Here is a 24206-nt window from a genome sequence, read left to right as displayed (position 1 = left end):
TTTGACAACTGCAGTTGGCCCGGTTTTGTTGATGGCCAGTGCACACTGGATATATACAAACGGTGACATTGTTAAATAAAAGCCAGAAACAAAACCCGCTTTATCTACAGTTTCTTGAATAGCACTGCCTTTATTTTTTGGTTAAAAAGAAAAAAAGAAACACTGATGGAAAAAAATTGAGCTATTCACGTGTGACTCAGGTACTGTGTTTAGGGTAGGGGCAAGGGTAAGTGGATTTGAACAGCAGTTTGAAGAAATGATTGTTCTCTCTCTGAAATGCAGTTTTATTTCTTACAGTGCCCCTCCTGCCACCCAATGGCTGGTTTTTGGAACGCCTTTTTTTTTTGTTAACCCCCCCAAGATTTCAAGTTATTTAGTTTATCATTCTGGTCATTTCAGCACAGTTATTAACTTCCTATTTTAAAACACCCATGGGGTTGAGACACCCTCAGTTCCAGGCAAGGAATTGGGTTCTGCCGGTTTTCAGGAGGTATAGAAACCGCCTGCAATACAGGAGACCTGGGTTTCATCCCTGGGTTGGGAAGATCCCCTGGAGGAGGGCATGGCAACCCACTCTAGTGTTCTTGCCTGGAGAATCCCATGGACACAGGAGCCTGGCGGGCTACGGTCCACGGGGTTGCAAAGAGTCGGACACAACCGATGGACCTGCACCCAGTCTGCAGCCCCGCTGTCTTACGTCTAAAATCGCCATTCCCGCTTCGGGCGCCCCAGTCTTCCCTGGGGAAATCAGCTGACTGGGAGGTTCAGCCCCTTGTGATGGCCCAGGAAGTAGGGGAAGGCAGGAATCTAGCTGCTTTGTGTTATCCCCTCAGTCATACAGAACTGTCCCACCTCTGGGGGCTCGGAGTGTCTGTCATGTTCGTGGTGTCCAGGGATTTGGTTGATTGCCCGATGATTTCTTTGTTCACTGGACCTGAGAGATAGGTGCCAACTGAAAGAAGGCCAAAGTTGGTTCCGCGAGTGTGTGTGTTTCAGCTCCCCTGGGGAGACGCCGAGTGGTCTCTGACTGCTCAGCAGCCTGGCAGCATGACTCAGATCAGATGTTCTAAGCATGCGGTCAGGACGCGTTGTTAACCCATGCAGAAGCAGCTGGGCCCGCTTTGGCTGTCAGGGAAGCCAGTGTCACGCGTGTACCCAGTCCCGCTCCCCGGCCCCTTGGCGCCCCAGCACTGCCACTCTGGAACCCTCTGATTTACTGACCCCGAGTTTCCATCAGTGGGCTTCTTGTGCTTGTAGCGGCTCACAGGAAACCTCTGGTGTTTCTTTTAAAACGAGCCTTTTCTGTCTCAGGCAAATGTGTTTTATTAGGAAGTCGTATTTCTAGGTGGGCCAAACAGCGCTTTCTTTCGAAAGTGCGCAGTAAGAGCAAATATCGGATGGGATAAGTTGCGCTTTGCCTCGTCAGATGAGTTGGATGCATTTTCAACAGCAGGATAAGCAAGCTAACGGGAAGCGGCGAGAAGTGTCCCCACGCGTGGTGACAGCAGGCGGGACGCACACATCCATCCCCGTGGAGGAAGGGTGTTCACGTGCCGAGGGCTCTGAACCTCAGATTTCCATGGAGAGGCTGCCAAAATCAAACCACCCAGAGTCTGTCGGGCCCCGGTGTGTCCCTCGCTGTCATGAGTGAAATAGAAACTGGAGCTGGCCATTCGCCGAGCAGCCCCTGCACACGCTGGTGTTCCAGATCCGGGCCGTCGCGTGACGCACCTGAGGACCGGAGCGTGGCCTGGGCATGGCCTGGGCGTGGGCCCGCCGCCAGGGCCGGGGAGGGGCTGCTCCGCTGATTCAAGACACACAGGGAGCCACAGAGAAGCCCCTGCCTTCAGCCTGCCTCCGACCGCGTGCCCGCTGTGAGTCTCCACCCTGGAGCCTAAGCTCGCCTCCGTCGAGTCCTCCCCGAAGGCATCTAGAACGTTCCCGTCAGCACGTTTGCTTTGAACTCGCAGACTCCTGGAGCGGGAGGTTCCCGGGCTGAGCAGGCCCCACCAAGGTGCAGGCCTGCTCCTCCGGGCTGGCGAGGGCGAGGTCCCCTGTCCACCCAGCTGCCTGTCGCCTCCCACCGCTGTCAGCGGCACCGTGGAGTTGTTCCCATCGACGTTTGTTGTTCTTTCCTTGTTTTTCTCCTGAAGAGGTGTTGGAAAATTCCCCAAAGAGTGCGAGGTGGGGGAGGGGAGGGCAGTTATCTGTGGCCAGTGGTGGAAATATGAGGGGCGGGGACTGGCTTTCAGGAGTCCAAGCTGGAGACCCATTTGCTCCCTGAGTGTTTTTCTGGGCCATTTCTCTAAGAAACCAGGACTCGACCTTCGTGCCGGGAGGGCGGCTCCTCTTTGTGTTAACCCTCGCTTGCCCCTGCCTGACTCCCCAGACAGGTGGAGGGAGGCCTTCTGGGCTGTGCCATCTCCTCCCCCTCCTCGGGGCCACACCTGGCTCCAAACCAGGCTCCCTCAAGCAAGCCCTCCGCTGCCCAGCCCCCACTGTCTGGCCCCATCGCCCCCAGACTGGCGGTCAGGTCATGAAACATGGACACACCGCCCGTCCAGTTGCCCCACTTGCTTGTCCCAGGAGTGTCCTAGGGAAAATCTTAGCTCCTTTCTGGGGCACATGGCTTCGCTGGCCCAGATCCTTGGGGTTCAGCTGACTTCTCCACACAGAGGAGAGATGCCGACCCAGGCAGGCTAGGGACCCCAGTGGGCTGCAGCTCTGCTGGGGGTCAGCGGTGCCGGAGGCACCTCACCTAGAGACAGGGCACAGTGACTGGGGGGCCTCGGGGGCCGGGGAGTCCCACCAGGGGAAGAACGTGTGACGACTGGCTTTGCTTTCCTTTACGTAGAGCTGGAAGTCCATCAGTTGAATGGTTTGAAATCACCTGTCTCGGGAGAAGGAAATGGCAGCCCACTCCAGTATTCTTGCCTGGAGAATTCCATGGACTTTCTGAGCCTGGCGGGCTACAGTCCATGGGGTCACAAGAGTCAGACACGACTTAGCGACTAAACCACCAACTCGGGATCAAAACGATTTCTTCCCTTGTTTTAAAAAATTTTTTTAAAAAGTTACACCTTTTGGAAAAGGACCCCCACCCCCCTCCACCACCACCACCAAGAATGAAAAGCTCCTGGACCAAATGACAGCATGATTGCTGAGGGCTCCTGTGAACGTCCAAGTACTGAGTGGCTCTTAGCATCTCCCAGAGCCCCTGGGACCGTGGCTGAGACAGAGCTGCTGCATCTCTGGACCCTGTCGTCTCGTTTGGCCTCAAGTCCCCTGTACACGTTGGAGACTCAGAGATCTATTTGAGCATGAAGTCTCCAGCCCCAGCACCTCTCGCCCAGGCATCACGGCCTGTCGTGGAGGCCCAGGCTCGCGGGTTCGGTGTCCCATCTCCTTGGGATTCAGCTGACTCCGCTCCCCAGCTGCTTCTAGACGCCTGTGCCGTCCCCCGACAGGAGGCCCCGCAGAGCTTCTCCGTCTTACCCTTCCACCCACCGTGAAGCCTCCTCCAGGCTGGTGGTGGGTCCCCAGAAGTCTCTCAATGTCCCTAATCTGATGCCTGGCCTCCGCCTGCTTCAGCTCCCAGCAGGGATGGGGCGTCTGGTTTCTCTCCGAGGTGGAGGTGGCGGTTAAGGTCAGACTCAGCCCCGCGTGTCTCAGTGCATGTGACCGCCTTCCAGGCTGGGGGTCAGGACTGGGGCACGCGCGTCCCCTCTGCATCCCCAACCAAGAGGGGGCTTCTGGCTTGTCCTGGTTTTCACCCCCGCACACCAGGCACCTCCCTGCAACGCATCCCAGCCTGGCGTTTCCCCACACCCCCTCAATCCCCCCCATGGCAGACCTCCATATCCTCTCTGCCCCAACCAGCTGGCTGGCAGGCAGGCACCATTTCAGGGACCGTGTAACCCACCCTTCGTTTTTCCTTTGCAGTTTGGCAATGAGGAGCAGCAGCTGGCATGGGCCAAGCGGGAGAGCGAGAAGGCGGAACAGGAGAGGCTGGCGCGGCTGCGGCGGCAGGAGCAGGAAGATCTGGAGCTAGCCATCGCGCTCAGCAAGGCTGACATGCCTGCCGCCTAGGCGCGGCCCCGCACGCAAGTGCCCGGAGGCAGGACGGCCGTGGTTCAGGCATGAGGCAGGAGAGGACATGGAAATCCCTACGTATACACATACACTCGCTCTCGGCGGTCCCCAAGTCACAGCCACTGTTACATCAAGGGCTTGCTGGTCAGAGAGCCCCGGGAGCTGGATGCCTCACCCAGGAAGAGGAGATATGGTTCACCCCAGCAGAGGGAGGCCCGAGGAGAGGCCGAGGATCCACCTGTTTGCTGTGACACGCCTGCCTCCTTCCTGGAATCGGCAGGCAAAGCACGGGGCGAGCAGAGGAAGCACCTGTCTCCTCACCCTCACCCACTGCTCACACCTGGGCCCCCCCCCCCGGCGCCTCCCTGACTCCCGTCTTAGATAGACACCCCGGTGATGTGTGCATTCATTGTATAAAAATTAAGTTTGAATGATTAATATAAAATATTTTAATACAAAACATAAGAATCCTTTTTTTTTCCCACTTACCTGTTGTTTTGCTTGCATGAAGGTCCACGCGTGATGTCACAAATGCAGATTGGCCTCGGGCAGGCGTGGAAGACCAGGTCAAACATCTCCAGTTAAATCCTAAGTGTTTGAGGGAGTTCCCTGCAGTCCATGCAGGAGGCATGGGTTCAATCCCTAGTCGACCTAAGGTCCTGCATGCTGAAGGAAAAAAAAAATTTTTTTAAGTGTTTGAGCAGAGGCCACAGAAAAAAGCCAGCTTGGGAAGTTTTCAGAGGTCGCCCTATACCTCCGGATGCAGAGTGCTTCTAAACGGTGGGTGGTGACCTCACTGCCCTGTAACCAGGGCAGGCGGCCCTCGGTCACCATGCTGCTGTTTGAAATGAGATTCCCACCATACAGTTCGCTGGAGCCCCATCCAGTCTGCACGAGGGGCAAGGCCGGCGGGGCAGGCCTCCTCAGCAGGAACCCATACTCAGAATCGGCACACAGGGAGAGACTTCCACCAGCATGCAGTTCCCAGAAGCCCCTAGAACCTTCCGGAAGTATGGACATCACTGTTGGGACGACCTCTGGTGTAGCTGAGGCTGTCACACATTTGCTTTCCACTGGGCCTCTTCCATCCCCAGGGAGACAAGACGGCCCAGACCGACATCTCTCAGGTGAAGATGGTCCAAACTTGTGACTCTGAGCAGCCTGAGCACAGAGAAATGGAGTAGAGAAGCCCTGACCTTAAAACCAGGCAGGAAGGGGGCGAGACACCCTTTCCAGGACTAACGAGGCCCAGACTGTTCCACGTCAGAAGCAGCCTTTACTGGAAATGGCAGGGCACACACAGGCCCAGCCCCTCTGCTACCTAGAAGGCCCTTTCTCTCTCTCTCCCTCTTTTTTTTTTTTTTCCGCAAGCCTCACAACTTGCAGGATCTTAGTTCCCCAAAAAGGGGTTGAACCCACACCCTCAGCAGTAAAAGCGTGGAGTCCTCACCACAGGACCCCCAGGGAATTCCCATAAAAGCTCTTTCTTGAGAAGTTCCTTTTCAGAGTGTGTTTTGGGTCTCTGGGTTCCAGTACTTGTCTTGTCCCCTTCTGTCCTCAGCTTGGGCAGCTGTTGACAACCCCCTTCCTACCCAAGATGCTTTAGCCCAACCAGGGAATCATTCTGAGAGAGGCATCTCTTTGCTTGTTTTTGCACTTTAAGAAACTTAATTTTTTAGACCGGTTTTAGATGTGCAAAAAAATCACAAAGAGAAGAGGAAGAGTTCCCATAAGCCCCTCACGACTTCCTTTCTTTTTAACATCTTGTCTCAGGCTGGTATGCTTATTATAACAGAGGAACCCAATATTGGGCCATGATTATAGACTACACCTGATTCATGGGCTTCCTGAGTAGCACTGGAGTGTAAAGAGTCAGCCTGCCAGTCCAGGAGATGCAAGAGATGAGGGTTCGATCCCTGGGTCTGGAAGATCCCCTGGAGGAGGGCATGACCACCCACCCTAGTGTTCTTGCCTGGAGAATCCTGTGGACGGAGGAGCCTGGTGGGCCCCAGTCCATGGGGTGGCAAAGAGTTGGGCGTGGCTGAGTGAGCACACACACCTGATTCATATCTCATCAGTTTTGTCCCCTAATGCCCCTTTTCTTGAAGAAGGCGATGGCACCCCACTCCAGTACTCTTGCCTGGAAAATCCCATGGACGGAGGAGCCTGGTAGGTTATAGTCCATGGGGTCGCTAAGAGTTGGACACGATTGAGCAAGTTCACTTTGACTTTTCACTTTCATGCATTACAGAAGGAAATGGCAACCCACTCCAGTGTTCTTGCCTGGAGAATCCCAGGGATGGGGGAGCCTGGTGGGCTGCCGTCTGTGGGGTTGCACAGGGTCGGACACAACTGAAGCGACTTAGCAGCAGCAGCAGCCCCTTTTCTACCCCAGTATTTCACATGACATTTGGTTGTTGTGTCTCCTTAGGTGCCTCTGGCCTGAGATAGTTGCTCAAGACCTGCCTTGATTTTGACGACCTCGACAGTTGTGAGGAGTGGTCAGCTGTGGTCTCCCATTGAGACGTGTCCGTGTGTTTCTCATGGTTAGTCTGGGGTGACGAGTTTGGGGAGGACCTCTGGGGTGAAACTCCCTTCTTGTCATGTCGTATTGAGCCCATGTCATCAACCAGATTCATGACCATTGGTGTTGACCTTCACCACCTGGGGATGGGTGTTTTTTTTTTGGCTGTGCTGAGTCTTTCTGCAAGGGCTTTCTCTCGTTGCAGCGAGTAGGGTCTACTCTTCGTTGAGGTGCAGGGGCTTCTTGTTGCAGTGGCTTCTCTTGTGGAGAAGGGGCTCTGGGGTGCACAGGCTTCAGTAGTCGCGGCACGTGGGCTGAGCAGTGTGGAGCACAGGCTTAGTTGCTCGCAGCATATGGAATCTTCCCTGACCAGGGGTTGAACCCCTGTCCTGGGCATTTGCAAGTGGATTCTTTACCACCGAACTGCCAGGAAAGTCTGAGAGGTTTGTGTTGGAAAGACAGCTTTTCAGACGCGGGTGTTCAGTCACAGTCTTGTATCAGAGCGGTACTCTAAAATTGAAAGTAAACCATAAATGGGTGTTTAATAGATTTAGGAGAGTGAGATCAACCAGGACAGTGCAAGTCTTGGTAGACCTCCCTGAGGTCCTGGAGGGGGAGAGATGGCTTTGTGTCCGTGGAATGTCCTTGCCTCTCTGTCGGCAGCGGTGGTCTGGGACCTGGTACCTGGTGTGAGGTTGGTGGGCTTCCTAACCTCTGACGTGGCCCTAATCCTCTCTAGAAGAAGAAGCAGTTTTCAGAACATGGCTGGAGGCAATCCTTATAAGGCTTTCTCTTCCTGCCATGGAACCATCAGAATAAGTCTGAAAACCCAGACTGCTTGCCCCATTGTATCCCTGGGGAGGGAACTGACTGGGCCACCTCTCCCTGAGGTGCTCAGAGCCACGTGCGTGCTAAGTCACTTCAGTCGTGTCCGACTCTTTGCGACCCCATGGACTGTATGTAGCCCGCCAGGCTCCTCTGTCCATTGGACTCTCCAGGCAAGAATACTGGAGTGGGGTGACATTCCCTTCTCCAGGGGAATCTTCCTGACCCAGGGATCGAACCCACGGCTCCTGTGGCTCCTGCGTTGCAGGCGGATTCTTTACCTCTGAGCCACCGAGGAAGCCCTTGCTTACAGCTGACCACTCCTCAAAACTCAAGGTCCCTTACATAGGAAACTTGGAGTTGCGAACTTTCAGAACAGTGCAAACGTGTTTGCATGTCCAGTCATTAAGTTAGCTCGCGTGTCTGGTGTTCATTGTCACGTGCTTGCCTTCTCTACAGGTGGCTGTGCCCTTGTGTGCTTTATAGCCCTGTGTACAGTACAGTAGCGAAAGTGAAAGTCGGTCGATTCTGACTCTTTGTGACCCCATGGACTGGAGCCCAGCAGCCTCTTTGGGCATAGAGTTCCCCAGGCAAGAATACTGGAGTGGCTTACCATTCCCTTCTCCAAGGGATCTTCCCAACCCAGGGATCAAACTGTCTCCTGTGTCTCCCGCATTGTGGGCAGGTTCTTTACTGCCTGAGCCACCCGGGAAGCCCAGTACCTTTACTTCAAGGCCAGAATCTGTGCCATCAACGTGAGTGACTGAAATCCCAGGCATGAGGGAAACTGCAGCTTGCCCTCCGACTCCTATTGCTGAAGATCCTTCAGCTCCATCATCTCATCTCCTCTCCCTCCTCCAGCCAGTGACTCTTCCTGCCTGTTCACTTGATGCCAGCCCCTGTATGTCAGCTGTGGTACTGTACTGTAAGCTTAAACGTGTTTATGTTTTTGTGTTTGTTTTTTACATACTATTTGTGTGAAAAATATCTTAAACCTACTACAGTACAATATGTATACAGCTGATTGTGTTAGTTGGGTACCTAGGCTAACTTTGAACAAATTAAACTTACAAACATGCTCTCAGAATGACTTGTTCATATGTAGGGGACTTCCTGTAAATCTCTCAGGTCTAATGTGTCATTTCAGGCTGGTGTTTCCTTATTTTTGCCTCAGCAGTGGCCGCAGGACTGGAAAAGGTCAGTTTTCATTCCAATCCCAAAGAAAGGCAATGCCAAAGAATGCTCAAACTACTGCACAATGGCACTCATTTCACACACTAGCAAAGTAATGCTCAAAGGTCTCCAAGTCAGGCTTCAACAGTATGAGAACCATGAACTTCCAGATGTTCAAGCTGGATTTAGAAAAGGCAGAGGAACCAGAGAGCAAATTGCCAACATCCGTTGGATCATTGAAAAAGCAAGAGAATACCAGAAAAATATCTACTTCTGCTTTATTGACTATACCAAAGCCTTGACTGTGTGGATCACAACAAACTGGAAAAATCATAAAGAGATGGGAATACCAGGCCACTTGACCTTACTCCTGAGAAATCTGTATGCAAGTCAGGAAGCAACAATTAGAACTGGACATGGAATAATAGACTGGTTCCAAATCAGGAAAGGAGTATATCAAGGCTGTATATTGTCACCCTGCTTATTTAACTTATATGCAGAGTACCTCATGAGAAATGCTGGGCTGGATGAAGCTCAAGCTGGAATCAAGATTGCTGGGAGAAGTATCAATAACCTCAGATGACACCACCCTTATGGCAGAAAGTGAAGAAGAGCTAAAGAGTCTCTTGATGAAAGTGAAAGAGGAGAGTGAAAAAGTTGGCTTAAAACCCAACATTCAGAAAACAGATCATGGCATCTGGTCCCATCACTACCTGGGGAAACAATGGAAATAGTGAGAGCCGTTATTTCTGGGGGCTCCAAAATCACCACAGATGGTGACTATAGCCATGAAATTAAAAGACACTTGCTCCTGGGAAGAAAAGCTATGACCAACCTAGACAGCATATTAAAAAGCAGAGACATCACTTTGCCAACAGTGGTCCATCTAGTCAAAGCTATGGTTTTTGCAGGAGTCATGTATGGGTGTGAGAGTTGGACTATAAAGAAAGCTGAGTGCCAAAGAATTGATGCTTTTGAACTGTGGTGTTGGAGAAGACTCGAGAGTCCCTTGCACTGCAAGGAGATCCATCCAGTCCATCCTAAAGGAGATCAGTCCTGGGTGTTCATTGGAAGGACTGATGTTGAAGCTGAAACTCCAGTATTTTGGCCACCTGATGGGAAGAGCTGACTCATTTGAAAAGACCTTGATGCTGGGAAAGATTGAAGGTGGGAGAAGGGGAAGACAGAGGATGAGATGGCTGGATGGCATCACCAACTCGATAGACGTGAGTTTGAGTAAACTCTGCGAGTTGATGATGGACAGGGAGGCCTGGCGTGCTGCAGTCCACGGGGTCGCAAGGAGTCAGACATGACTAAGCAACTGAACTGAACTGAAATGTGTCACTTCAGGCCAGTGTTTCCTTATTTTTCTGTCTGGATGATCTGTCCTTTGGTGTAAGTGGGGTGTTAAAGGACCCCCCTCCTTAACCAGTTTTAAATCCTGTCTCCTTCCCCAGGTACACCCACACATACCCCCCTGATGTCTAAATGTGCATGTGTGTGCATGCTGAGGTGTGTCCGACTCTTTGTGACCCCAAGGATTGTAGCCTGCCAGGCTCCTCTGTCCATGGAATTTTCCAAGCAAGAATACTAGGGCGTGTTGCAATGCCCTCCTCCAGGGGATCTTCCCCACCCAGGAACTGAACCTGAATCTCCTGCATCAGCAGGCAGATTCTTCACCACTGTGCCATCTGGGAAGCTGCTGTGAAAGTAGCCAGCTTGAAATCCACCAGTCCATTCACACTCCCATGGGTTCTCGCTCAGCCTCTTCCTTGGCAGAGAACACTCACACCCTTTCCTGAAAAACAAAGAGTATCCAGTTTGAAAAATTTTGTTGTGAAAAATCTCCAAGCATAATAGCGAGAAGAGTACAATAACCCCCTGTCACCTAGCCTCACTCTCTGGATTTTGCCACTTTCTCTTCACCCACCCCTTTGTTTCTCTCCCTCTCTCGGCAAACATGCTTTAAAGCAGTTCAGTGATGACATCACTTCACCCTTCCATGGTCAAGTGCACTCGGCTAAGACCTGAGGGACCTTCTCTTGTAACCTAAGAAAATCAAGAATAACACCTTCCTTTTTCCAGTCGCATCTGCCAGATGGGCAGCAGCTTGTGGTTCTGAAGCATCATCAATTTGCCACTCTGGTGTTGGGAGTGCTTAGGGGCTGATGCGCCCTCCCCCCGCAGGCTCCCACCCATGGCAACTGGTTCCCAACCCCTTCACGGTCCAGCAACCCAGCTCCAGCTACGGTTGGACCAGAACCCAAGGGTCTGGGCTACCTGGTCTGAGCAGCATTTTGCCAGAGGATGATTGACTACACACTTGCTCCAATGACATGAAATCACATCTTCAAAGCCAAGTTCATTTAAAAGGACATTCTAGTCCTGGAACAGTGGTAGAAAGCTATTTTTAAAACAGGAAGTATCTGAGCAACAAAGAACCTGCCTCTTAAAATAATGGAGTAAATATTTCTGCCTCCTTATCAGATCTGGTGCCTTTGAAACATGGTCCTTTTTTTCCCCCCAAAATTTTCCCCAGTAAAAGTTACCAGGAGCTGTACAAATTGTATCACGAGCTGTTGTCGGAAAAACATAGAGGGGGATGGAAATGTGATCTTATCATGAGCATATTCCAAAGAAATTACGTGATGTGGGCTTGCACAGTTGCAGTTGTGTTTGTCTTTAGCGGGTCTTTAAATATCTCACTGTGATTTGCTTTCTGATGGCCATGCTGAGTGGTCTCTGTGACCTTGGCCCCTGACCTCAGTTTCCTCATTTGGCCGAGGAGTTTGGACTATGCAACTAATGAAGGCTTTCTAGCTATAGGGTCCTTAAGATTATTGTTCAGATCTCTAAGAAGGCACATATTTTAGGATCTGAGGTAATGTATAAGGAGAAAATGGAGAAGATGTCATTCTGTCAGCCTCATCTTTGCTGAAAATATTTTGTCCATCTGTAGACAACCATATTGCATTATAATCATCAAACTTGCTAAGAGACTGGAACTTGGTTATTCCCACCACTCAGAATAAGTGATCGTGATATAATCTGATAGAGGTACTAATTGCTACCATGGCAATCATATTACAATAAAGAAATGTGTCACTTGCTGTCCGCCTGAAACTATCACAACATTGTTAATTGACTATATTCCAATACAAAACAAAAAGTTTAATGAAAAATATATAGAAATGTATAAGATCAACTTGCTATATACCTTAAGTTGACCCAGTGTTAAATGTCAAATATATTTCAAAAATTTTTTCTGAATGAAAATAAATAAAATATTTTCCACGCATGAAGTTTTAAAAAATATCCCACCAAAGGTGTTATTAAAAATAGATAACTGACTGAAATAAAACATTTGTCATGCCCATATCTGACAAAAACAATTTGTATTCAGAATATATAAACCACTCCTACAAACAGCTTATATAAAAAAATGATCAAAGACTTTAAAAAAGACCTTTCACAAAGGAAGATGTGCCAACGGCAAACAAGCTTAAGTGCTCACCAATAATAGTGATTTAGGAGATACAAACTAAAGCCACATGCTATATAGGTGGTCAAATAAAAAAGGCTGACATCATTAAACATTGATGAGAATGTAAAGCAACCAGGAATTCCATTGCTGGTGGGAATGTAAGAAAAATTTAAAATATTTTGCCCACTCTTGATAATGATTTGATAGCTAAGGGAGAAATATTAATTTAAATAACACTAGGAACTTCCCTGGTGGTCCAGGGGTTAAGAATCCAATTTTCTTATTATTATTTATTTTAATTGGAGGAGAATTGGTTTACGAAATTGTGTTAGTTTCTGCCATACATCAACTCAACATGATTCAGCCATAGGTATGTAGATGTTCCCTCCCTCTTGAACCTCCCTCCCATCTCCCACCCCATCCCACCCCTCTAGGTGGTCACATAGCACCACCTAGACCTCCCTAGGTTTGCGCTCCCTGCGTCAAACGGCAAATTCCCACTGGCTGTCTCTTTCACATACAGTGATGTGTAGGTTTCAGCGTTCCCCTTGCAGCTTGTCCCCGTCTCTCCTTCCCCTGCTGTATCCACAAGTCTGTCCTAATCTCTGTTTCTATTGCGGCTCTACAGATAGGTTCATCAGTACTGTCTTCCTAGATTCCATATATACGTGTTGATGTATTTGTTTTTCTCCTTCTGACTTACTTTATTCTGTGTAGTAGGCTCTGGGTTCATTCACCTCATTAGAACTGACTCAAATGCGTTCCTTTTCAAAGAATCCAACTGGCAATGCAGAGAATGCAAGTTCTGTCCCCGGTCGGGGAATTAAGATCCCATATGCTGCAGGGCAACTAAGCACCATGACTACTGAGCCCAGTTCTCTGGAGCCTGTGTGCCGCAACTAAGACCTGTCACAGCCAAATAAATAAAAATTTAAAAAGGAACACGAGTTTCATATGGTATAGTGTAATATCATATAACGTAATATGGTGTATAAATAGTGTAAATCAGTAATATAATTAGATCACTACCAATAATATATCAATATATAATATATTAATATATTGTATATATTACTAATATAAATATATTAATAATATAAGTGTATATATCTTATAAGCTTTAAAAAACTAGTATAAGAAACACTAGTTTACTAAGTGAACAATACTGAGTTGCCAACGGTTTTTCTCCTACACTAACTTCACCAAGAGGAGAGGGAGGCCTTCCCAAAGACCAGAAGCATAAGGACTTTTGAGATAGTGGTCTGCTATGAATACTGTTTCTTTGTACTAGAGACAAAGGACAGAGTTTCCAATCCAAGAGCCAAAAAAAGACCCAAGACAAGATGTAGCCATTGTTCCACAGTAAACATGCTTTTTAAAGGAAGTAGAGATCCTGGGTCTAAGAGAGCGATGTGGTAGACCAGAACTCTGATTCCTTTCCGGTTCTAGATCCTGGGATAAGAGTCCCACAGTTTCTCTTCTCTGAGGGAGACCACAGAAGACATGAAGCTGTGCAGAGGCCACGAGTGTGTTGGAGAGGACACAGCCTTGGAGTCACACTGACTTGGTATAAATCCAGCTCCTCGCTCGGTAGCAGGATGAGCCTGGGAAGCCAGTTTGACCTCTGCAGCCATTTTTCCTCATCTGTAAAGTGGCGATAATAACACCTACCTCTCGGGGCTGTTGTGAGAATCCACAGCAGAATCCACAGGCTGTAGTGAGAATCTAGAACCTTCTAGATGCTCAAGGTAGTCAGAACAGTAGTAGTTGTTGTGTGTTTTATTTTTTATTACGAATTGTGGTTTGAAAAAAAAAAACATATAACATGCAATTTACCATCTCCACCCCTTTCAAGTGTACGGTTCAGTAGTGTGAAGTACACTGACTTTGTTGTGCAATAGCTCTCTAGAACCTTTTCATCTTGCAAAACTGAAACTCTGTACGTACCCATGGAACAACAACAGCTCCCAATTCCCCCCTCCCCCCAGCCAGTAGTAGCGGGTTTTGTTATTACTGATCCACATGGTTATTATTAAAGCTGTGGCTACTTCAATAGTGATTGCTTTGCATTTTGAGAGTAGGTGTATATATCCTCGGTCTACTACCCAGGAACAGGCTGAGAGGTAGCTCTGTCCATATTAAAAATAAGCTACTATATTATTCCTTATTACAGGAGTCTTGTTCTAAAAGAACTCATATAGGGTTGAAGAAGACAGGAAGACGAGCCCTGCCATTAACTTTCTGTATGATTCTGTGGTCTTGGGAGAGAGGGGGGCTCAAGTGTACTGAACACCCTGTACATACCAACTCCATTGTCAGCCACCATTCAGGAAAACGGCAGTCTTATCCGAAACCAAGATGGTACCATTAATCCAGAGGCTTTCTACTCAGGGGGACCAGATGCCGCGGCCCATCTGTGGCACCATAGGACGGTATTGTCAGCTTGTCACCACTTCAACCTGGTTATTTTTATAGCCGCTGATGAGACTTTACTGGAAATGGCTTGGCATTCTTGTATAGAAAGCTCCTGCACTTAAACCTGGGTAGTTGGAATGCATGAGCCCTTGACGGAGACATTCCCACAGAGCAGATCACTTGCAGCCCAGGAAGAATTCCAGGGATGCTCAGCCTTCCCGAGGGCCAGTTCTCTCAGGACACTTGTTTGAGGCCACAGAGCCATCGTCCTCTCCTGTGCCACAGTTCTCTCACCTGCAAGGCTTACTTCACCTCCCCTGCCTGGCCCTCCCAGGAAGGAAAGAGATCTGCCAGGGTTGAAGGCAGAAGGAGAAGGGGGCAGCAGAGGACTAGACGGTTGGAAGGCGTCCCTGACTCGCATGAGTTTGAGCAAACTCCAGGGTATAGTGAGGGACAGGGAGGCCTGGTGTGCTGTAGTCCATGGGGTCGCAAAGAGTCGGACATGATTCAGTGGCTGAACAACAGGGGGAGAGAGTTCTCCCATTTTCCATTCCTCATCCCGCTTTCTTGAGTTGTAAGCTTTTCCCAGATGCCCTCTCTCTCTCTCTCAAGCGTTGACCGAATCAAGGAAGGTGGTTCCTTTGATGGAGGAAGTGACAGGAACCTGATTTGCAGCTGGGAGGGTGGAAGCGGGGACACATACTGTGTTGCCCAGGACAGCAGCATCTCTGTTCCCCACGCCTGTGTCCTGGCTTGGGAGAGGCCCCTGCATGTGGCATTTGGGGGGTAGTATGTCTTCAGGGGCATTTGCCACATTTCTAGCAATTTCTTTTTAGACTTTTATTTTGTATTGAGGTGTAGCTGATTACGTTGTGGTAGTTTCAGGTGAACAGTGAAGGGACTCAGCCACACATGTACTCCCTGAAACTCCCTTCCCATCCAAGCTGTCATATAACATTGAGCAGAGTTCCCTGTGCTATAGGACCTTGTGGGTTATCCATTTTAAATACAGCAATGTGTGCCTGTCAATTCCAAACTCCCTAACTATCCCTTCCCTAGTCCTCCCCGCCAGCAACCTTAAGTTCTCTGTCGGTGAGTCTCCTTTTGTTTTCGAGCAGTTCTTTTTCTCTGTCCCTGACTGCCTCTCTCACACCCACAGCAGCCCCTTTGAACCCTGTTTTTGCACACATTGTCTTGCTGACACTGTACGCCAAACCCTAGGTCACTGCCATGTGTATTCCCTGAACTAAAATTCTTCGGAAGCGTGGCTGAGCAAACAAGCAGGCGTTTTCCATCAGTCATGGGCTGAGTCACCTCCCCGCAAAACAGACTGAGGGGTCCCCTGGGCTTGTGTACTTTCTTGGGGGCTTCAGGGACCCTGGACAGATGGGAGATTTTGCAAGGCATCTGAAGGGCTGAAGTCAGCCAGTGAGACTCAGGGAGCTACTCTCGTCTGGGTCCTGCCTTCACCTGTGGCGGTTGTGACCCTGGATCTAGAAAATTCCTCCCACTTGGAGTTGGTTAAATGACGGCAGAGCCTGTTCTCACCAAATCACCCTCCTCCTGCCACCCAAGAGGCTGGGATTAGTCTGTTCAAGCCCTGAGTCCTGGACACCCTTTCCTACTGTTTGTCATCTGCGACTTTCTCCTAGGAACCCTGGTGCACGAGCATGCTAAGTTGCTTCAGTCATGTCCGACTCTTTACAACCCCATGGACTGTAGCCATTAGCCAATTCTACAATGAATTAGAATTCCATATAGAATTACCTAATGAAAATAAAAAAGAGGGTTTGAATTTTCACCCTTTCTGTGTGTCTGTTGCTAATGTAGTACTGTTAGCAAAGGAGATGCAAAATTACTGTTTGTGGGGCCAAGAGGCTACAGGTCAGTTCTGTGTTATTACTCTGATTTCCCTACCTATTTGCTTATGTATTAAATTGCGGTAAGATGCACATAACTTAAAATTCACCATCTTAGCCAATTTCAAGTGTAGAGTTTAGTGGCATTAAATACCTTCACATTGTTGTTCAACCGTCACCACAATTTTTTCATCTTCCCCCACTGAAACTCTGTCCCCGCTGAGCACTAACTTCCACGCCCCTCCCGCAGCCCCTGGCACCCACTCTTCTGCTTCCTGGTGGTGACTCCTCTGGGGACCTCATACAGATGCAATCGAGCAGTGCTTGTCCTTCTGTGATCGGCTTACCCTACTCGACAGAATGTCCTCAAGGTCCATCCACGTCGTGGTGTGTGTCAGAATGGCCTTCTTTTTAAGGCTGAGTAATACTCCATCATACAGATGAGTGTACTCTGTACACACTGTTTGCCCCTGGATGTATGTACCATACTTTGTTATCCGCGTATACCTTGATGAAACTTTATTTCACATTTCCATGCATGAAAAGAATTTCATTCAAAACGGCAACATTTTAGAACGGAAGTCTCTATTCCCAATTGTTTCTTTTTAAAAATTGTTTTGTTTTTATCGTGGTGAGATCCACATAAAGTGAAATTACTCATTGAAGATGTATAATTCAGTGGCATTTAGTGTGTTCATCGTTCTGTGCGGCCACCACTTCTAGTTCCAGAACATTTCTATCATCCCCCACAGAAAATCCTGTCTCCATTAGCAGAACTCCCCACTTCCCCTCCCCAGCCCCTGACAGCTGCTGATCTTCTTTCTGAGTCCACGGAGTCACCTGTTCTGGACATTCTGGATACATGGAATCATGTATTAGGTGGCCTTTCTTTTCTGGCTTTCCTCTCTCAGCCTGATGTCTTTGAGTTTCACCCTGTTGGAGCACGTGTCCGGTCTTCCTTTTCATAGCTGAGTAACATTCCATTAAACTTCTTGGCTGCGCTGTGTGGCATGAGGGATCTTAGTTCCCCAATCAGGGGTTAAATCCATGCCCCTTGCATTGAAAATACAAAGTCTTAACCACTGGACCACCACTGGTTGAGTCAGTAAGTCATCTCTGATTCTTGGGATCCCATAGACTGTAACCCACCAGTCCATGGGGTTTCCCAGGCAAGAATACTGGAGTGGGTTGCCGTTTCCTTCTCAAGCGTCCTTCCTTCCTGGCTCAGGGGATCTTCCTGAGCCAGAGATTGGCTGCGTCTCCTACACTGAAGGCAGATTCTTTGCTGCTGGGCCATCAGGGAAGCCCAGGGGCCACCAGGGAAATTCCCTATTTATTCATTATTTGATAGCCACTTGGCTTCCTCCTACTTTTTGGCTAGTATGAATGCTGCTGCAATGGTGGACTAGGTTGCCATACCTTCCTCCAGGGGATCTTCCCAACCCAGGGATCGAACCTGGGTGTCCTGGATTGCAAGCGGGTTCTTTACCATCTGAGCCATCAGGGAAGCTCATGAACATCCCAGTTGTTTCTTAAACAGACAAGCCAACAACAGCAACACCAGTAATGGAAATAATTGCCAAAACTTTTCTTCCAGGTGCCCCTCCCACTCAAAAAGACATCCTTGAGATCCATGCTTACACTGGAGTGCGAGGTCACCCAAACTGACGCTCTCCTTGGGCATTTCCACTGGCCTCCTGACTTTCTCGTGCAGAAGTCAGCTCAGAGGCCGACAGTCGTCGATGCTATCAGGTCTGTCCCGAGACACGGCAGCCCCCTCACTTCCAGTTCCAGCTCCCAGGGGCCAGCAGGATTCAGCAGCAAGAGACGGCTTGTTGCTCTGAAGTTCCACTGTGTGTGTATGTCTCTCTTTTTTGTTTCGGTTGCACCGTGCGTCTTGCAGGATCTTAGTTCTCTGACCAGGGATTGAACTAGGGCCTTCAGCAGTGAAAATGCAGAATCCTAACCACTGGCCAGCCAGAGATTTCCCTGTCTCTCTCCTACTAAATGAGGGCTTCCCTGGTGGCATAGATGGCAAACAATCTGCTTGCAAAGTAGGAGATTCAGGTTCGATCCCTGGGTCAGGAAGATCCCTGGAGAAGGGAATGGCTATCCACTCCAGTATTCTTGCCTGGAGTATTCCATGGACAGAGGAGCCTGGCGGGCTTCAGTCCATGGGATCGCAAAGAGGTGGACATGACTGAGTGACTAACAGTTTCACTTTGCACTTAATAATGAGTTCCTCATTGAGCACCTACTGTGCGCCAGGCATAGCACAGACCCCAGCCATTGGACAGCAGCCACCAAGACACATGCTAAGGTCCTCCTTTTGACAGTGGAGGAAAGGGGGTCCTGGGAGTCACAGATTGACAATAGTAAAGCCAGGAGCTCAGCTCACACCTGGCCGATGACCTAAGCCCCTGCCTGGTTGCTGGGGCTGCCCCTCTGAGTCAGCAGGGGCTCAGATTTCGGCAGACGGGGCCAAGCCGGCCAAAGGCTCCTGCGATGAACAGCGCAGATGCAGGCAGAGGGTTGGTGGGAACCAGCCGTGCTTGATGGAACAGGCGCCAACTTCTGAGATGAGAAACCCTTCCTTTGACAAACTTCAGTGTGACTCAAAACGAACTGACAAGCCCCCAGTGAGCTGGCCTAAGTCACCCCGTGTTTCACTGAGGAAATGAGACATCAGGATGTATTTGAGGTTTGGGGTTCAACGGAAACACACTGGGAATGTGGAGAATTCTGCTCCCAAGAGCTGGGATTGGCGCCTCTGGGCACATTTTAAAGCCAAGTGAAAAATGGGGCTGGCTGGACTCCTGATCCTGGTTTCTCTCCTTGCTTTGAAATATCATAGAACCCCCGAGGCCACAGACAGTGGGGGGTTAGCCAAGGAGTGTGTCTTTCGGTCTTGGGACAGTCCCCAAAAGGCCAACTCGGGGTCAAGGTTGAAATCAGGGGTGTTGGAGGTGGAGAGCAATCCAGATGTACTGGAGAAGGCCAGACGGCAACCTCATGAACAGCGAACAGCATCTGGCACTCGGCGGGTGCAGAACTATTTCCTGAATGACTGTGACAGTTTATAGCTGCACGTCTCAAAGTATGGCTGAGCCGGTCCCCAGAGCGTGGCACAGATGTCAACTTCTGAGCCCTGCCTGAGCACCCCCAGATGAGATTCAGCTTCTCCTGGAGGAATGGAGGGGTAGGAAAGAGGGGAGGCTGAGCTCCCATAGTGTGGGGGAAGGAACCTGACTTTAATTTACTTTTCTGACCAGCCCAGATGGAAGCTGTCATTCTCAGAGACTGAGCAGTTGCCTGGGGCCACAGCCAGAAGACCAGTGTCAGAGCTGGGGTGACCTGGGCCACCAGACTCCCAAGTCCTGTCTACACTGCCTGCTGCACACAACCCCGCATTAGCATTAGCACAAACTCCTGGAGTTGATCAGAAATCCTGTCATCCCAGAAGGGCCTGAATTTGGGGTTTGGTTGCATATGAGGACCTGGGAACACAAGTGCTAGGCCCACTCATGGGTACTGACTTCTCAACTGCCCCCCTCCCCTGCCATGTAGGTAGCACCCCTCACTCCTGGCTGCTCAGACCTCACTAGATGAGGGTGCCAGGTATCCATGCAGATGTCTCCACCCCAGTGAGGTCAGGCCTGCATGGTGGGAAGAAGAGAGTTTGCTGGGGGAATCGGGGCAGACTTCCTGGAGGAGGTGATGCTTGAGCTAGGCCTTGAAGGATGGACTAAGGTTTCCATGGATGCATGGAAAGGGCTTTTGGGCATCAGGAACAGTCTCTGCAATGATGTGGGGTTGCGGAGGAGCTAGGGTGAGTCGGAGTGGTGGGGAGACAGAGATTAACATGAAAGGTGAAGGGTGACAAGGAAGAAGCAGAGGTTCAGAGGAGAGAGGCTGCTGACCGTTAAGGACTGGAATGCAGAGTGTTTTCAGCATGTTCTCAACAAGCAAGAGAGAGGCGTGTCTGGAAGGCAGGGGGATACTCTCAGAAGCAACCCCCATGTGAATCCCACTGGAGCCATGAGGAGCTGCCCTTGGGGGTTTGGGGGTCACTCATGTGCAGCAGGACGGGCTCCCATTCTATAAGCCACACCCCTTTTGGAACCACAAGAAATCCCCTGGGGACACCAGAGACTTCACAGATCCCAGCCCCACCAGATCTGCAGATGAGCCCCGGGTCCACACAGTCCCCCAAGCAAAGCCGAATGCGTGTCCTGCCTCCACCCAGCCTTGGAGCTCAGGCCCCTGCAACGAATCTCCCACCTCTGTGATTTGCTGGCTCTGTCTTGAAGCAGGTCTCTCTGTACTATCGTTACTTCAATTCCACGTATTTCCAAGGTTGCCAACTTTCTCGTGTTTGGGGTTTCTAATTTCATTCCACTGTGGTCGGAGAACATACTTGGTATTATCTCAAGCCTCTTCAATTTGTTGAGGTTGGTTGGTGGCCCATCCTGGGGAATGTTCATGTGTATTCTGCCGCCTTTGGGTGGAGTATTCTAGACACGTCTGTTCAGTCTTGTTGGTTTCCATGCCTGCGTATTCAGTCATGTCTGACTCTGCGACCCCATGGACTATAGCCTGCCAGACTCCTTTGTTCATAACATTTCCAAGGCAAGAATACTGGAGTGGGTTGCCATTTCCTCCTCCAGGGGATCTCCCTGACCCAGGGATCAAACCCACGTCTCCTGCATTGCAGGCAGATTCTTTACCACTGAGCCATCAGGAAAGCCTAATTGGTTTCCAAACTCCCTCTACTGAAGGAAAAAAAAAAAAAAAAAACAGTGGTGGAGGGGAGAGAAGAATAGAAAGGCTTGTCAATAACATGTTCTGTTCACGTTGATCTAGGTTAAAACAGAGCAGGTCCTGGGAAGCAAGGGCCATTGGCAGGCACTCGGCCTGTGTATCTAGCTCTTGTGACTCAGGGCAGCCAAGGGGCGCAGGAGGTCTGGCCGGCCGATCCCACTGAGTGGCCTCTGCTGCTCTGGAGTGAAGGCAGATGATGCTGGCCTAGCTCAGGCCCTGGTCTGGTGGAGGGTCTCACAGTCTGGCCTCCAGGCGTCTGTGTACCTTCTCGAGAAGGCTGTCCTGGGCCTTCTACACCTGGTAGAGCATCTTGTAGGCTGAGCGGGCAGGCGGGCGTGCCGGGTGTGAGTGGCACCTCGACCGCAGGCCGGTCCAGCTCCCTGGGAGCCTCAGCGTCTCTACACAGCCTGTGCTGCTGCGAAAACCCAATTTCCGGACCACCCCAAAGCCAGGCCACTGGCAGCGCTCCCCTCCCCTCTGCTGTTGCCCCCATTTTACAGAGGAGGAAACCGAGGCGCAGAGTGTGGCTGGTTGGAGCTGACGGTGGTGAGCTGGTGTTGATGTGAGATGGGAGTCCTGAGCGATTTGCAGCTGGGCCTGGGCAAGCTTCTCAGAAAAGGAAAACACATCTGAGTTTCCGAGAGGCGGTGAATAAAGCTTTCAAAAGAAAACAAGAGATCCAGGATTCTACTTCTGGGTCGATGGCCGAAGAGCTGAAAGCAGAGCCTCAAAGACATGTGTGCACACCCGTGTTCATGGCAGCTTTACCCACAGCAGTCAAAACGAGAGGGCAGCCCAAGCTTCCAGCAGCGGATGAGAAGATAAACAAATGTGGGCTATCCACACGAAGGAATATCACTCAGCCGTAAACAGGAAGGAAATTCTGAAATACGTGACAGCATGGATAAACCTCGAGGACAGGATGCAGCCGCAAAAAGACATATGGGGTGTGACCCCACTCCCACGAGGTCCCTAAAGCAGTCAGATTCGTAGAGACAGGAGGTAGAGTGACGGGTCCCAGGGCCTGGGCTTGCAGCTGGGGAGTTTGTGTTGAATGGGGCCAGAGGTTCACTTGGGGAAGATGAGAAATTTCTGGAGATGGATGGTGATAGTGGCTGAACCACAGTCTGAGTGTACTTAATGCCGCAGACCCACATGTACACTTAATACTGGTTAAAATGGTTGATTTGGGGACTTCCCTGGGGGTCCATCCAGTGGTTAAGACTTTGCCCTCAGATGCACGGGGGGCAGGTTTGATCCCTGGACAGAGAGCTAAGATCCTACCTGCCATGCAGCCGTAAAACCAAAACATAAAATGGGAGCAGTATTGTAACAGGGCTTCCATGGGGGCTGAGATGGTGAAGAATCGGCCTGCAATGCAGGAGGCCCGGGTTTGAGAGTGGGCGCGCATACATACACACACACACACAGAGAATTGTAACAAATTCAGTAAAGACTTTAAACATGGTCCACATTAAAAAAAAAAAATCTTTAAAAAAGGGTTAGTTTTGTTATGTGTGTTTTTTGTTGTTGTTCAGTTGCTTGGTTGTGTTCGACTCTTTGTGACCCCATGGACGCCTGTCCTTCACCATCTCCTAGAGTTTGCTCAAACTCATGTCCATCGAGTCAGTGATGCCATCCAACCATCTCATCCTCTGTTGTCCCCTTCTCCTGCCCTCAATCTTTCCCAGCATCACGGTCTTTTCCAATGAGTCAGCTCTTCACATCAGGTGGTACTTCAGCTTCAGCGTCAGTCCTTCCAAGGAATATTTAGGGTTGATTTCCTTTAGGATTGACTGGTTTGATCTCCTTGCTGTCCAAGGGACTTTCTAGAGTCTTGCATTTTATGACAGTGAAAAAAGAAAGAAAACAAGAGATGGACGGGAGGAAGATGAGAAAATGGAGAAGACAGAGGGTGGATATGGTACTCAGTCCTGAAGCAGGGTCTTGTCAGAGTCCCTGTCTCCATTCTCCCTAGAACAGTGAGCTTACTTCTCATGGTTGGTCTCAGCCAAGGTCCCACCCAGGGAGCCCCCCAGTCAGAACCAGCCTCCAGGGTTTGGGGTGAAAAATACTAAGGGAACCAAGAGAAGAGTAGGCGAGGGTGCGTGGCCTCAGAGAGAAAAGGGGTCATGGCACAGGAACCATGTTAATGGGCTTGAGGGACATGGGCTGGTGGTCACCCTGGCCTGCATCCTTCTGTGGCTCCCACTGCCCTTCAGTCCTGCATCCCGGACTCACCCCTGCCTCCTCCTGTGGGTTCCAGCCAGATCCACCTTCTCCCTCTTGAAAGCTCCCTAGGTGGGACCTCCCTCCACCCCTCTGCCTTCCAGGTGGGTCAATCCATGAGCCCTAGCATTGGAGGCAGGATCAGTGGCGGTCCCACAAGGCTGAATCAGCTATGTCCTCCGAGAAGCCCAGCATAGGCTCAGGGATCCGTGGAGGAGACCAGTGGGGCAGGGGTGCAGAGCCGTGTGGGACTGGACTGCCGCTGGGTCAGCCTTGGGGACTCTGGGTGAGGACGTAGGGAGACAGCACTCGAGAAACCCTGGCTTTTCCTGCTGTGCGGCCTCAGGCGGGCTCCTGTCTTCTCTGAGCCTCCCCGTGCGCTGCTCACCTCCCTGGCACACCAAAGAGTTCATCTGCTCTGCCTGCCCCCATTCCACCTATTTGGGTAACATTGGCCAACGTGCAGTCAGGCCTGGAGGAGCCTAGTCATTTGAAAGAAGTCACCGAGTGTGGCCCATTAGGAGGATCCATTGACTCCTCCATCCCAGAGAGTGTGTAAGGTTAGCTGGACGGACAGGGCCTGGAAGGGCAAGGAGCAGCTGGCTAGCATTTCCAGCTGCATGAACGGCAGGTGCAAAGGCCCTGAGGCAGGTCTGGAAGGCATGTCTGTTTATTCGCAGAGCCGCGTGTGGCCATAAATGTGACCCTGCCCCCGCCCTCTCTATCTCTTCTAGAAGAAGAATTAGAATGGGTGGAGGATGGGGCGTTGAGGTTTGCCTCCTCC

General features: G+C 50.3%; 1 protein-coding gene across 8 annotated transcripts in view; it reads left to right on the top strand.

The window, feature by feature from the left end:
* Positions 1 to 4552, top strand: part of EPS15L1 (epidermal growth factor receptor pathway substrate 15 like 1) — a 106721-nt gene extending 102169 nt beyond the window's left edge. For all 8 annotated transcript variants that reach the window (XM_018051342.1, XM_018051339.1, XM_018051336.1 and 5 more), the window contains one exon: positions 3943 to 4552. In XM_018051342.1, the coding sequence (XP_017906831.1) occupies positions 3943 to 4089 (147 nt within the window). In that variant the 3' untranslated portion in view covers positions 4090 to 4552. The remainder of the gene's footprint in view (positions 1 to 3942) is intronic.

This window comes from Capra hircus, chromosome 7, assembly GCF_001704415.2.
Source record: "Capra hircus breed San Clemente chromosome 7, ASM170441v1, whole genome shotgun sequence".
In the NCBI taxonomy this organism is placed as follows: Eukaryota; Metazoa; Chordata; class Mammalia; order Artiodactyla; family Bovidae; genus Capra; species Capra hircus.
The sequence above is the reverse complement of the archived record's forward strand: the minus strand, read 5'-3'. Positions and strand labels throughout refer to the sequence as shown.